This window comes from Protopterus annectens, chromosome 5.part0, assembly GCF_019279795.1.
Source record: "Protopterus annectens isolate FY-2018-M chromosome 5.part0, PAN1.0, whole genome shotgun sequence".
NCBI classification, from domain to species: domain Eukaryota; kingdom Metazoa; phylum Chordata; order Ceratodontiformes; family Protopteridae; genus Protopterus; species Protopterus annectens.
In genome coordinates this window covers 721,521,171-721,533,693 of record NC_056735.1, presented here as the reverse complement: position 1 = coordinate 721,533,693, position 12,523 = coordinate 721,521,171, and the positions used below count along the sequence as shown (strand labels likewise).

At 40.5% G+C, this 12,523-nt stretch overlaps 1 protein-coding gene across 7 annotated transcripts in view; it reads right to left on the bottom strand.

Moving 5' to 3' along the window:
• The window catches only part of TBL1X (transducin beta like 1 X-linked), a 2,018,721-nt gene that overhangs the window by 184,166 nt on the left and 1,822,032 nt on the right, over window positions 1-12,523 (bottom strand). For 6 of the 7 annotated variants that reach the window (XM_044072565.1, XM_044072563.1, XM_044072566.1 and 3 more), the window contains one exon: window positions 5,513-5,640. In XM_044072565.1, the coding sequence (XP_043928500.1) occupies window positions 5,513-5,640 (128 nt within the window). Of the gene's footprint in view, window positions 1-5,508; window positions 5,641-12,523 lie in introns of those variants that run through there. The other variant, XM_044072569.1, reaches the window with a different exon arrangement.

Sequence of the window (12,523 nt, the reverse complement as noted above, 5' to 3'; positions counted from 1 at the left end):
ACAATATTGAAGTATCAAAGAGGTGACATCAGGAGCATACCAACTTCAGGTAATTTGATTAAATAAAGCTGTGTTACATGTAAGGGCATTTAGTTGATATACCCTTACCAGGTAAGGTAGGAAAGAGGCAGGCACCACCAGTCAGCCAACCGGATGTGGCCATATGGCGTCAGAGGATTTTCTACATCCATCATTGAGCCACCTTTGAACTTCTCCCTGTGATACTTCAGCTGGAAAGCATGGCAACATTTCAAAATCAAACGCATCATTACTGTTGCAGTTTGTTATCATTAACAAACAGATTTTTGAAACAAACTACTGCTTGTTTAGCACCTTGGTGTGTTAAATTGCTACCTTTTTAACAACATACTGGCCTTTTTTGATGTGGACATCTGATTACAGACAGCCTCTTAGATTGCAGAAGTGCATTTAACAATGATTTTATGTACCCTGAATTTTTAATTTGTTTTCCTGAAGGGTTCAAAAGCCCTCTCTCTTTCCAAAGTTGCCCAAAATCATGCATCATCCCAAAAGCATAATGGCTGTCTGTACAAATATTGGCCACCTTGTCTTTGGCTAACTCACAGATGTTTTGCAAAGCTAATAACACAGCTATCTGAGCAGTGAACACCCACTAATCTTTGTTGCAACAATATTGTCTCTTCGGTGCAGATGGCTATTTCCACAGTCAATTGGCCTATTTGATTTCTTCCACATGAGCCATCCACTAACAAGTTCAGGTCAGCATATGTATAGGAGTATCCTTGAAGACCTTCCTAGGAGAAAGCAAATAGTTAGTTACACACACACACACAATCATGCGCTTCACCATCATCAGCAGTAGGCAACAGAGATGCAGGGTTTAGAACAGGACAGTGAATCATAGAAATAGATGGATCAGAAAGAAGTCTAAGTTCCAGTCGAGTTAGATGTGCAGTCGACAGTGGTTGAGTTTTCATTTTAAGCAAAAGTGATGATACAGAATGAGGGACAGCTACTGTGAGATCTTGCCCGAGCAACAGCGATTCTGCTAGATTAAGCAGAATGGCGGCAGCAGCAACTGCCCTTAAACTGGGTGGAAAACCTTTTACAACAGAATCAAGTTCCATGCAGTAATAAGCTAATGGACGATAGCTGTCCCCATGTCTTTGTGCAAGTACACGTTAAGCAAATCCATTTCTTTTATGACAGAATAAAATCAAAGTCTTATCATAGTCTGGTAATCCTAAAGATGGGGCAGTAGCTAAAGCTTGTTTAAAATTATTAAACACATTTTTCTCTTCACTATTGCAAAGGAAAGTCTGTGGTGTATGCTGCTTTAAAAGATTTGTCAAAGGTGCTGAAATTTCTGCATAGTTAGGAATTCACTGTCTGTAGTATCCTGTCTTACATAAGAAAGACCTAAGCTGTCACAGACTAGTCTGATGTGGGGCCTTAGATATTGCATGAACACGAGATGGTAACACTAGCCTGCTACCCTGTGATATTAAATGACCAGGATAATGTACCTGAGGTGGCCACAATTGTAGTTTTTTCTCTAGACACTTTGCGTTCCTTTTCAGCAAGGATACTCTGATAATGCAAGGTATCCTGCTGACATTGCTGAAAGAAATTTGATGCTATTAGTAAACCATCTACGTATTGTACTAATGCAATCCCACCGGGAAACGTCACATTCTCCAAATCTTTTTTTCCTGACTTTGAGAAAATAATGAAGGATATTCAGTATATCCTTGCGGCAACTGTGTAGAGGTACATTGCTGTCCCTGATAAGTAAAAGCAAACAGAAAGTGACTATCAGGTTGAACAGATATAGAAAAGAATGCAGAACATAAATGTATGCCAGAATACTAACTAGCTGTAGGTGGTATGAAACGCAGTATTGGTGGTGGATTTGGATCAACAGGAAAAGTAGGCAATACTCATTTATTTACAGGTGTTAAGTCTTGTACATATTTATAAGTATCCTTTCCTGCCTTTTTAACGGGAAAAAAAATAGAAGTGCTATAAGGGCTTTTAGCTGATATTATTATTCCTTGCTGTATCAGAGACAGAATTACAGGCTTGATTCCCTGCTCTGCTTCGGGCTTTAGTGGATATTGTGGCACTCTAGGGAGAGGTTTTGATGGGTCTAATTTTATTTTTACTGGTTCTGCTGACTTCAGTATATCTAGTTTATTTGCATGCTTTGCCTACAAGTTGGCGGGTACCTGCTGTAGTAACTCTCCATCTGTGTATGCTTGTAACAGGGTGTTCCTCACCTTCTGCTAAAACTGCCAAAACTTCCCCATCTGATTCTGTCAGAACATTTTCAAACAACACTTCTGGGGAACAGTAAATAGTAGAACCCAGTTTGCATAACAAATCTCTTCCTAGCAGATTTACTGGTACAGTTGTACTCAAAAGAAAAGAATGCTTTTCTTCGATCAGACCAAAAGAAATGGGGATGGGTTCCAAAACAGGATATGTAACCGTAGTATTTGCGACTCAGACTGCCTTTACTATATACTCTGATACTTGTATCTGACTATCTGAAGTAATTTTTAACACTGACCTAGTGGCTCCAGTGTCCACCGGAAAAGGTGCTTTTCTTTTCATTTATTTTGATCTTAACGTAGAGTCCATTTTGATCGACTAGCAGTAAAGGGTTAAAATTTGCTTTTGTTTTATTTGCTTGACCTAGTCAGTATGGAGCTTCTTGACTCCCTCCAATCTAAGGTGGTGGTCTTGTAAAATCTGCATTATTTTAATTTGGTTGCCATTCAGTCTAGGTATCTTGGACTCTCTGCATTTGCCTATGTGGGGGATTCCCCTTTCCAATGTGCTGCTTCTCCACAACTGAAGCAAGATGTGTTAGATGAAGCCCGAGGGTCACTGCCAGCTCATGGTTGGTCCACAACTGAAGCAAGATCTGTTAGATGAAGCCCAGTGGGTCACTGCCAGCTCGTGGTTGGTCCACAACTGAAGCAAGATGTGTTAGATGAAGAGGGTCACTGTCAGCTCCTGGTTGGCAACCAAACTGCACCTTGTTCCCCTCGGCTAGCACTTTTGCTAAATGCTCTAGCAATTTCTCTACCCCTCCCTCTGCTTCTGCCTCGACCGCTTGGGTTTTCCAGCTGCCTGATTTGTAAAGTTAACCGCTTATCCTCAATAACCTTTCTACATTTTTCCTGAAACTCTGTACAGTGATATAAAGACTCAAAGTCTTAAAGCTTGCCAGTGTAAGAGCACTTGCTGCATTTGATTTGGTACATCCCAATAATGCTGTGGGCACACGAACTTGTTGTATAGGGTATGTCTCAGTCATGGTGTGGGCTCATGAATTTGTTTTCACAGTTTACAGTCTACTTCCCAATCATGCGGTGGGCTCATGAACTTGTTTTAACTTTATCTATAAATTTTAACTTATTTTTTTCTCTTTTGCTTTCTCTCATACATTCGTACACTGACAGATTAAAACATCCCTCATACCTCTTACCTTTCAATCATGAGGGTACCGCCCTCGACACAAGGTGCTTCCTTGTGTTAATTTCTCCTTTACTGTACGTGCACATACATTTACTATTCTCATTTGCTGTGGGGTCCTCCCACTATTACTTTGTTTTTGTTTGAATGAGTTGTTTGTAAGGTATGCAGTCATGCACTGACTCTACATTTTACTACATTTTTTAAAACAGAAAAACAAACTAACCCCTTTCTCCTTTACAAAATATTTTCCCAGCCAAAGCTAGTATGTTGCATATCCTGAATAGCTGCACATCTGAGTCTCTGACTATTCCATACAAAGCAGCGTGGAGTATGCGTAATGCAAGTGATACTTTACTCCCTAAAATATTCAGTAAGGGGACCACCCAGACCCCCCCAAAAAGTGTTTCAATACATGGACTGTAGACTAGAGTGAGATTTCAGTACATTCTTTTACTGAGCCAGTATCATGAAGTCAGGTTTGCACATTACTGTTTTGCTGTAATTTTAGAAATGTGGAGATGAGTAGAATGCTAGGAAATTAGCAAAACAGCATGTCACAAGATAACTATCTCAAAAAGAAATGGGCACGCAAAAATAAGTTACGTAATAATGGCTTGTATACAGAAATTGGGTTTAATCAAAAGTTACTAGTAATAAAACACAATGAAATAATCCAAGAATTTTCTGAAACTTGCTTGCAAAAATTAAATTGAAAGTGTTTATATAAACATTTCTTTCTACTGCTGGCAAAATGATTAAATAAATACATAACTCTTACTTAGGGCTACCACCTGTCCCACTTTGCGAGGGACAGTCCCTCTTTGACCAGTTGTTTCCTGCATAAAAATTGAAAAAAATGGCAAATGTCCTGACATATTAGGACAAACATATTTCCTATATTTAATGTAATAGTTGCATAAAACAGTTATTCTGTTTCTGAAACACCTAAATATTATAAGAAACAGAACAAGCAACTAAAATGCTACAAGAATAAGCATTTATGTAGGCAAAACAGTGAAGTTCTGTCCTTTGTACTGGCTGTGGGTATGTTTTGCCTTGCAAAATCTGACGTTTGTACAAAAAAAAAGTCTCACTTTGGGCATTTGAAAAGGTGGCAACCCTACTCTTACTGCAGGCAGAGGGGAAGAAATTTAGACTGGACGTCCCTTCCTTTCAATTCTGAGCTGACTGTTGCAGTGACAGTTTTAACACCTTTGCAGTAGTGTTGGGGGAGGGGACTGTCAATTCATGTTGGACTACAAAAGAACACCTAGAACAAAGGCCTCCAATTTAGCTACTTCTGTGATTGAAGCTAGACAACTTCAAAGTATAGTGTAAAAGAAGCTCTGAGCAAAACATAAATGAGGGTGATTAGCAAAAGAAAAGAAGCAGCCCTCTTGCAGAAGGAATACAAACTAACAGTGAGACACACATTTCCCATTATATGTCAATGGCATGGGAATTCTCAGTGACTTCCTTATGTCTGGCACGAATCATAGAAAGAAGACTTGAAATGCTTTATGGGAAAGAGAAAGGGTTGAAGCAGAAGATGATCACATTGCTATATCAAGCCCCATTGGTAGCCAAGTTGTGGACATGCTAAAAATACAAATAAAGCACGAGTGATTTTGAGGTGTTAAAATAGGTCTGGAAACATAGACAGACTGTAAAAAAAAACATATTTTTTTAGTTCTAGGGTGGAGTTTTAAGACAATTCTGAGGAGAAGGCAAAGGAAATTCAGGGTGATCTACAAAGAGGTTAATGATCCTAAGCATGTCCCTGAAGGAGATATGCATTGCATTATACCGTAATAGTTTTTTTTTTTATACTGAATATGCAGATCAATTTTGCTGCTGCGTCATTTTAATGTACAAGAAGTGTTCTCTCCCAAGGAAGAGGTACCTGAAAATGTATTTATTTGTTAACAAATTCTATAGTTTGTTAAAATTCCAGCACATTCTACAGTTTGGGTAAAATGCAAATAAAAACACTAACAGAATGTAGTTTTCCAACTTATAAACATAATGTAAAGTCTGTGCTTACCTTGCTAACGTGACGTTACCATTTGGATTGTTTGAACCTTGGCCAGTGGGACTCCATTTGATTGTGTATATTTCCTTACTGTGAGCTTGAAGATCATGTACACACGTATCTTGTTTCATGCTCCAAATCTGTACCATGTCAAAAAGAAAAAAAAAAGAAAGCACAGGTGAAACAGAGACAACAATTAATGTGCACAATGCCTGAGGTAGAAACTTGCTTTATTTCAAACAGGGATTTCAGACAAATAGACACTCAGGTTATTAACCACACCCTCTGCACTACGTTGTACAGGGAAATACAGCTATGCATGGATATGAGTGCTTTAAATACTATTTACACTGTTCTGTAAAATAAGTACCATTAATAGCTTTATGGCCAGTTGTTCTATCTGGCCTAGACTTCCCTCACCTTAAAGAGTAAATAATGAGACAAGCCTTCCTTTATCATAATCAGTTTTATCAGCTAAACTGTTTGTAAATTATGACTTTTTACCAACATTTCTTCTTATGTGATGCCCAAACAATGTTAATTACTCTTGGACTAGCCTGACATTGGAATTCTTAACAGGATGAAGAACTCTGATGACGACATAGACTAACATGTAAACTGCTTTATCACAAGAGCTAACCAATTGCTGATTAAAACTTGACTTCCTTACTATAAGGACTCCAAGATCTGCACAGGCAAGTGTGATAATGTGCAAAACAGGCACTTATACACTACTGTTATTAAAATATGCTTTTATCAATATATGAAGCTACACTTAACAGGAATCAAATATGTATATAAATACTTTAGCAAGTGCCTCAGCTCTTTGCATTCTGAGGTTCTTGGTCACAACCCTGCAATATGAACTGCAGAAAAAGTGAGGCTTCTTCCTTTGGCTCACTGTGGTATGAATGTATGCCCCTTGCTTAGATTCCATTTGGAAGACAGTCTGAACAAGTGAATAGAAGCTCTGGATCAAGTCTGTCCCCAAAGGCTTCTTGGTCAGAAATGCTACCCGAATTTCCAGCTAGTCAACAAGGAAACACCTTCCCAGGGGGACTACAAGCACTGAACTACATAAGAACCAAGGCGAGCTTCCCCAATCCATCAGCAAAGCATCCATCTTTAGGACCTGTGACTGGTCTGGTTGTAGGAATCAGAGGAACCACCAGAAGACAGTTAAGAACTTTGCACTATTCTAAAAGAACAGCAACATAGATAATTATACTATAGGAAGATTCATAAGCTCTTTGTGACTCTAACAGCAACATATTCAGGTGTGGATACTAAAGCATAAAGACTGTGGATGCCATCACTCCTAGATGATCAGCAGGTTCCAAGCCTGGCCTATAATTTGCACCGTTACCCAAGAGGTCAGAATCATGATTTCCTGGTCTCTTTCCAAAGACGGGAATGACCAGAATTTTTCTCTGCATAAAATTAAATTTATTCAACCAGATTACAACCAAATCCTTATATCAGCAATATTTCACCAGAATGAACAGAACAAGAGATTCATAAAAATCAGCCAACACTAAGTAGACACAAAAAAGTTCAAGTGTACAGAAATGACCAGCAGTGTACACACAGAGCTGGCCACACTTTAAAGGCTGTCCTCTGCAAAACAACCCAAAAGGACTTCTAGTTTATGGTCATGTTCAGAGACTACACCCAAGGGAAAATGCACTGCAGTGATGTTTCAAGAAAAGTATAGCTGCATCCACTTACCATAAATGTAGATGTCTGAGTGTCTTCATTGTTGCAGTAATAACTATATGGGATATCCCTGCTGTTGTAGACTTTAGCCAGCTCTAATACTACAGATTTTTCCCTTCCTCCTGGTCTGAACACCACCCTGGACCTGACATTAGGATATCTGGGTATAAGGGTCACTGGCCCATGCCATGTTATCAGATCTTTCTCCACCCCCCTGAAAGAGTTGCCATGCTCTATGCCCATTAAACTGCCCCCACTCAGCCCCAGAAGAAGGAAGCTGGAAAACCAGAACTAAAGAAAAGGAGCAGATCTCTAGAGGAAGGGAATGGCAACCCCAACTATAAAGGACAAAGAGAGAAGGGGAAGGGAAAGACTGTTGCAACAGAGAAGTCACTGGAACATCTACATGAATGGTAAAGTAGACATAACTGTACTATGTTCAGTACATTTCACTGTTCCAGTAATAACTGTATGGGAAGAATCTTAAAGTACAGATGCAGGTGGTTACAAACTGATTATGCTCCTACAGGCTTTTGAGGGGAGATCTATGCCTGGCATACAGGGCATTCCACTCTGATGAATCTCCTGCATATCTGCAAAACAAACAGCATCAGAATTACCTATTCTAAAGACTTAAACCTTGCCTGTGATATAAATAGGACCTGCTGGAGAGAGAGGTATGTATCCCAGAGACTACCCCGTCTATGGAACAGGCTCCCCATCCATGTGAAGCAGAGTTCTTCCCTAACCCAATTCAAGTACAACTTGGACAATTGGATGGGAAACCAGAAAATCATCCCTGGTTTGGCACCTATGTCTCCAATGTACACAGATAACCTGTAAATGGTTGATCTCCCAGACCCATGCTTACACTTATCAAGGGTAGCAGAACTTGTCAGAGATTTGAGATGCATGGCTAGGCTTAAAAAGGCCCTTGTGGTCATTAGACTAGTAAACACCTATGAAGCTATGCTGAAGTTAGAAAGACCTACAGAAAGCAGAGGCAAACCATGCCCTAGTCTTGGAGAAAACAAGAAGATTGTAGTGCATGGTGAAGGTGTGGACAGAAGATGAAGTTATTAGCTTTCATTATAACTTCGGATGGGACACCCCTAAGGAAGGCTTTAGTAGCAGCAGTAGCCCTGGTAGAATGTGTCCTGATATGCGTCTGGGACCGGTTTACCATAGTGTCTGTAGCAAAAGGAAGTACAGCTAGAAATCCATTTGGAAATTAATTACTTGATTAAAGGCTTCCTTATCTCGTTGCAAGCAACAAAAAGGTAGTTTGTTTTTTTAAAGTTCTTGGTTTTGTTAAGATAACATCTGAGCCATCTGTGAACATCCAAGGAGTGAAGAATATGTTCTCCCCTGTTTTGGGGATGTGGAAAGAAGGCAGGAAGATGGACAGACTGACTTAGAAATACTTCAGTGACCAGCTTTCACATAAATGGAGGGTGTGCCCTGTGTGTGACCCTACCAGGCTGCAACATCAAGAAAGACTTGATGCATATTAGGGCTTGGAATTCTGAGATCCTTCAAGCTGAAGTAATGGCCATGAGAAAGGCAGCTTTCCAAGACAGAAATTTGATGTCAGCAGTGGCTGCAGGTTCAAAGGTAGGCAGGGGTAAGCTTTTCCAAGACAATATTTATACCCAAGGAGAAGAAGGAACTTGCCTGGGAGGCCTGAGGTGAAGGACACCCTTCAGAAACTGTTTCATAAGGGGTTCAGAGAAGAGAGGAGGCTTCATAAGATGTCAGGCATAAATGACAGAAGCCATAATCAATTCTGTATCTCCAGCAAAACTACTCCAAGGCAAACTACATTCTATTAATTGATAACCTGTCAACATTTCAAGCCCCTCCAAACCCAAATAACACAGCAGCTTATGCAGAATTACTCAAAGATGCTCTGTACAACCATGTCAATGACTGCATAAAGGCTGCTGTACCTACTGGAAGTAAGTAACTCAAAAAAGAAACCATGCTGGACGCCAAAAGAAAAAAGTCAGTTAAAATTAGGAAATGTAACACCAAAAAAATAAAAACTCTCTCATCAGACTGAGTAGGTAACTAAGAGGACAAATTAAGTCCAACAAAACAAAGTCTGAGGTAAATATAACATCCCAGCCCAAGGACAACTATAAGTCTTTCTTTAACCATGACCGAAACCTCAACATTAGCACACAACAGTGCGACAAACTGTTGGTAAATTTCATCATGTTCGTAGAAATGGGACATACACCAAATCTTCTGGCTGATAAATTCAATTCCAACTTTACCCCCCCACCCCAAATTCAACTCCATATTTACCCCCATCTCAGCCCCCAACCGCACACCAGGAAATACTATCTAACATAATTCCCCCAACTATCAGTACGGAGTCAAGTATTAGATGCACTCTCTAAAGCTAAAAAACAGCTTCAGCGAATCCTGATAATATCCCAGAAAGCCTCCTCCTTATCCAGACATATGACCTATCAAGGCCACTGTTGTTGCTATTCAACCATAGGCTCCACACAGGCTTCATGCCATGTGAATGGAAGACTGCAACAGTCATCCCAATACAGAAAGGCGGACTATCAATGGATCCCAGAAATTACAAACCCATTAGTCTGACTGATCTCATATGCAAAGCCATGGAAAGAAATATTCTGACATTGGACCAACCCTGTTTGGTTTCATCAAAGGCAGGTCCAGCCTACTGAATCTGGTAGACTTTGAGAAAGTAACCAAGGGAATGGATAACGGCAAAACAGTGCATACTGCTTTCCTTGTCCAAGCGAAGACATTTGATAATATACTCCATTTGACCACTGTAAACAAATTCATGGAATTAGGCACAGATCCCCTATGTAACTCACTGGACAACCAGCTGACTCACAGGCAGGACTTGGGAAGTTAGGACTGGACAGACCACCTCTACAAAGAGGCTGGTAACTAGTGCAGCCCCCCCCCCCCAAGGCTCTGTGCTGGGTCTGTTAATCTTTGGCATCTATTTTTTTTAAGTCAAAGCCCTCTGGACAACCAAGTTTGCAGATGACCGCAAGCTAGGAGCAATTACTGAAACTCCCCCAAGACACTAACATCTTACAAGAAAGGTCTAACACAGAAAAATGACTGCTGCAAAAACCATGGTTTAACACTTAATGCCAAGAAATGCATAATATAACCTTTTTGGAAGTCGGACGTCCAGGGAAACTATCCCACTGGTAAAACATCCCTAAAAGTAAAAACAGTAGTCAGGGATTTGGGGGACTCATGTAGATAGTAACCTGGCTTTCGAACAACATGTGCCTAAGGTTATAAGAAAATCATTCTAAGTCACTCGACATATAAGCAATGGCACGGATTTTAGGTCAAGGGAAGTCATTGTGCCACTGTACTCAGCCGTCAGCAGACCCAGCATGGAGTTTAATGCTGCATTCCATAGGTACTTGACCAGGCACATGCAACAACTGAAACATCCACACACATTCCTCACAAAAAGAATACAGAGTATAAACACAATGCTCTATACAGATCACCTCAAAGTCCTATCTCTGTACTCTGTTTCTGACAGACTGTTGAGATGTGATTTATGCCTGGCATACAACGAATCCTTGGATCCCACTCTGATGGACCTTTTGCATATCCACAAAATGAATAGCACCAAAACTTCTAGATCTAATGATTTAAACATTACTTCCAACTTAAAAGGGACATGCAGAGACAGGCATGTACCTCAGAGAATCCCCACTCTCTGTAATAGGCTTCCCATCCATGTGAATCCCAGCCCTTCCCTAACACTATTCAAGTGCAACCTGGACCACTGATGGGAAATCAGAAATTCATCCCTGGTCTGATAAATGTGTCTCTGATGGACAATGGCAACCATTAAATCATTCCCTAACATACACACCTTAAAATAACTTTGAAGGCACAGTAACTCTTGGGATACATTTGGTTTGCATGGCTAGGCTTATAAAGACCCCAGTGGTTATTAACCTAGTATAAACCTATGAATGGAGGAATAAAAAAAGGCCCAAATTAAATAATTTTTCCAGATAGGTTAACAGCAAAGGTAGTTTAGTAGTAAGTGGTTGTTGGCCTTTGGAGTGGTAACAAACAAAAAACCTTCTCCATTTGGATAAATATGATTTTCAGTACTTGGTTTTCTGGCCTCTTTAAAAATAGTCTAGACATCCTTATAAAAAAAAAAATCCCTTGAGAAAAGATTATTAAATCATTCAAACTGTCAATATCAAGGTGCTCAGAGTGGGGCATATAACTAACTGCTCCCCTGTTCTGGGTTAAAAGGTTCACTCTAAGTTAGCAGCCATGAATCCTGTCTTTTCGTGCTATGGAGCAAGGGAAAATAATGCTGCATCAGCCACAGACATGCAATTAGGGTCCACCCCAGCTCCCCTCCCCCCGTTCTTCAGTAATACCCTCGGGATGACAGGTATGGGAGGGAAGGCATACAGAAACAGACTTATCCACTGAAATGAAAAGGCTTCTGTCTTCCAGGCCTTAGTGTCTGTGACCCTTGTGCAAAATCTTTCTAACTGGTTGTTTAAATTTGTGGCATAATGACTATTTCTTGTACACCCCATTTCTGACTTATCTGTCAAAAAATGTCCATGTCTAGAGTCCACTCATGGGGATCGCCTCCAACCTGCTGAGGCAGTCTGTTAAGAGGTTGTTTTCTTCTGGTAGGTACTGGGCCATCAAGTGCAGCTACGTGGACTGAGCTGAGCTGTGTTCCACAGCTGCATGGCTAGCTAGCACAGAGGACAAAAGTGTGTTCCTCTGGTTTGTTTATATACCACATCACTGGGGTGTTGTGTCGGTCTGTCTGTATCAGTAGAATGCCTGGTTTCCATAGGTCCTTGAATGCTGACATGCCTTTTAAAGCTGCCAACAAATCTTTTCAGTTTGTGACTTTTTAAGAAGGCTTGATCCCATTTTCCCTGTACTTGGAGACCGCTGGAATGTGTGTTCCATGCCAGGTCTGAAGCATCTGTTGTTAGGATCTAATTCTGAGGCTGCTTTCCCAGGAGATGATCCTGTAACAGGGGTTCTAACAGGACTGTGCTGCTTAGATCTTACAATCTGAATGAGATTCTCAGCAAGTCTGAGTAGATCTTACTGGTAGGCCTGATGAGGGTGGAAGCCTTGGGCATAAACTGAGGCAAGCTAGAAACAGTCTTTTTAAATTTGGTCTTAGGCTTGGATCTGGGTGTGGTATTGGATGTACTGGGACCAGCTTGAGGAGAGTGGTCTGCGCTCAATCCAATGATGCCACTTCTCTGAAGGGGGGGGGGGATT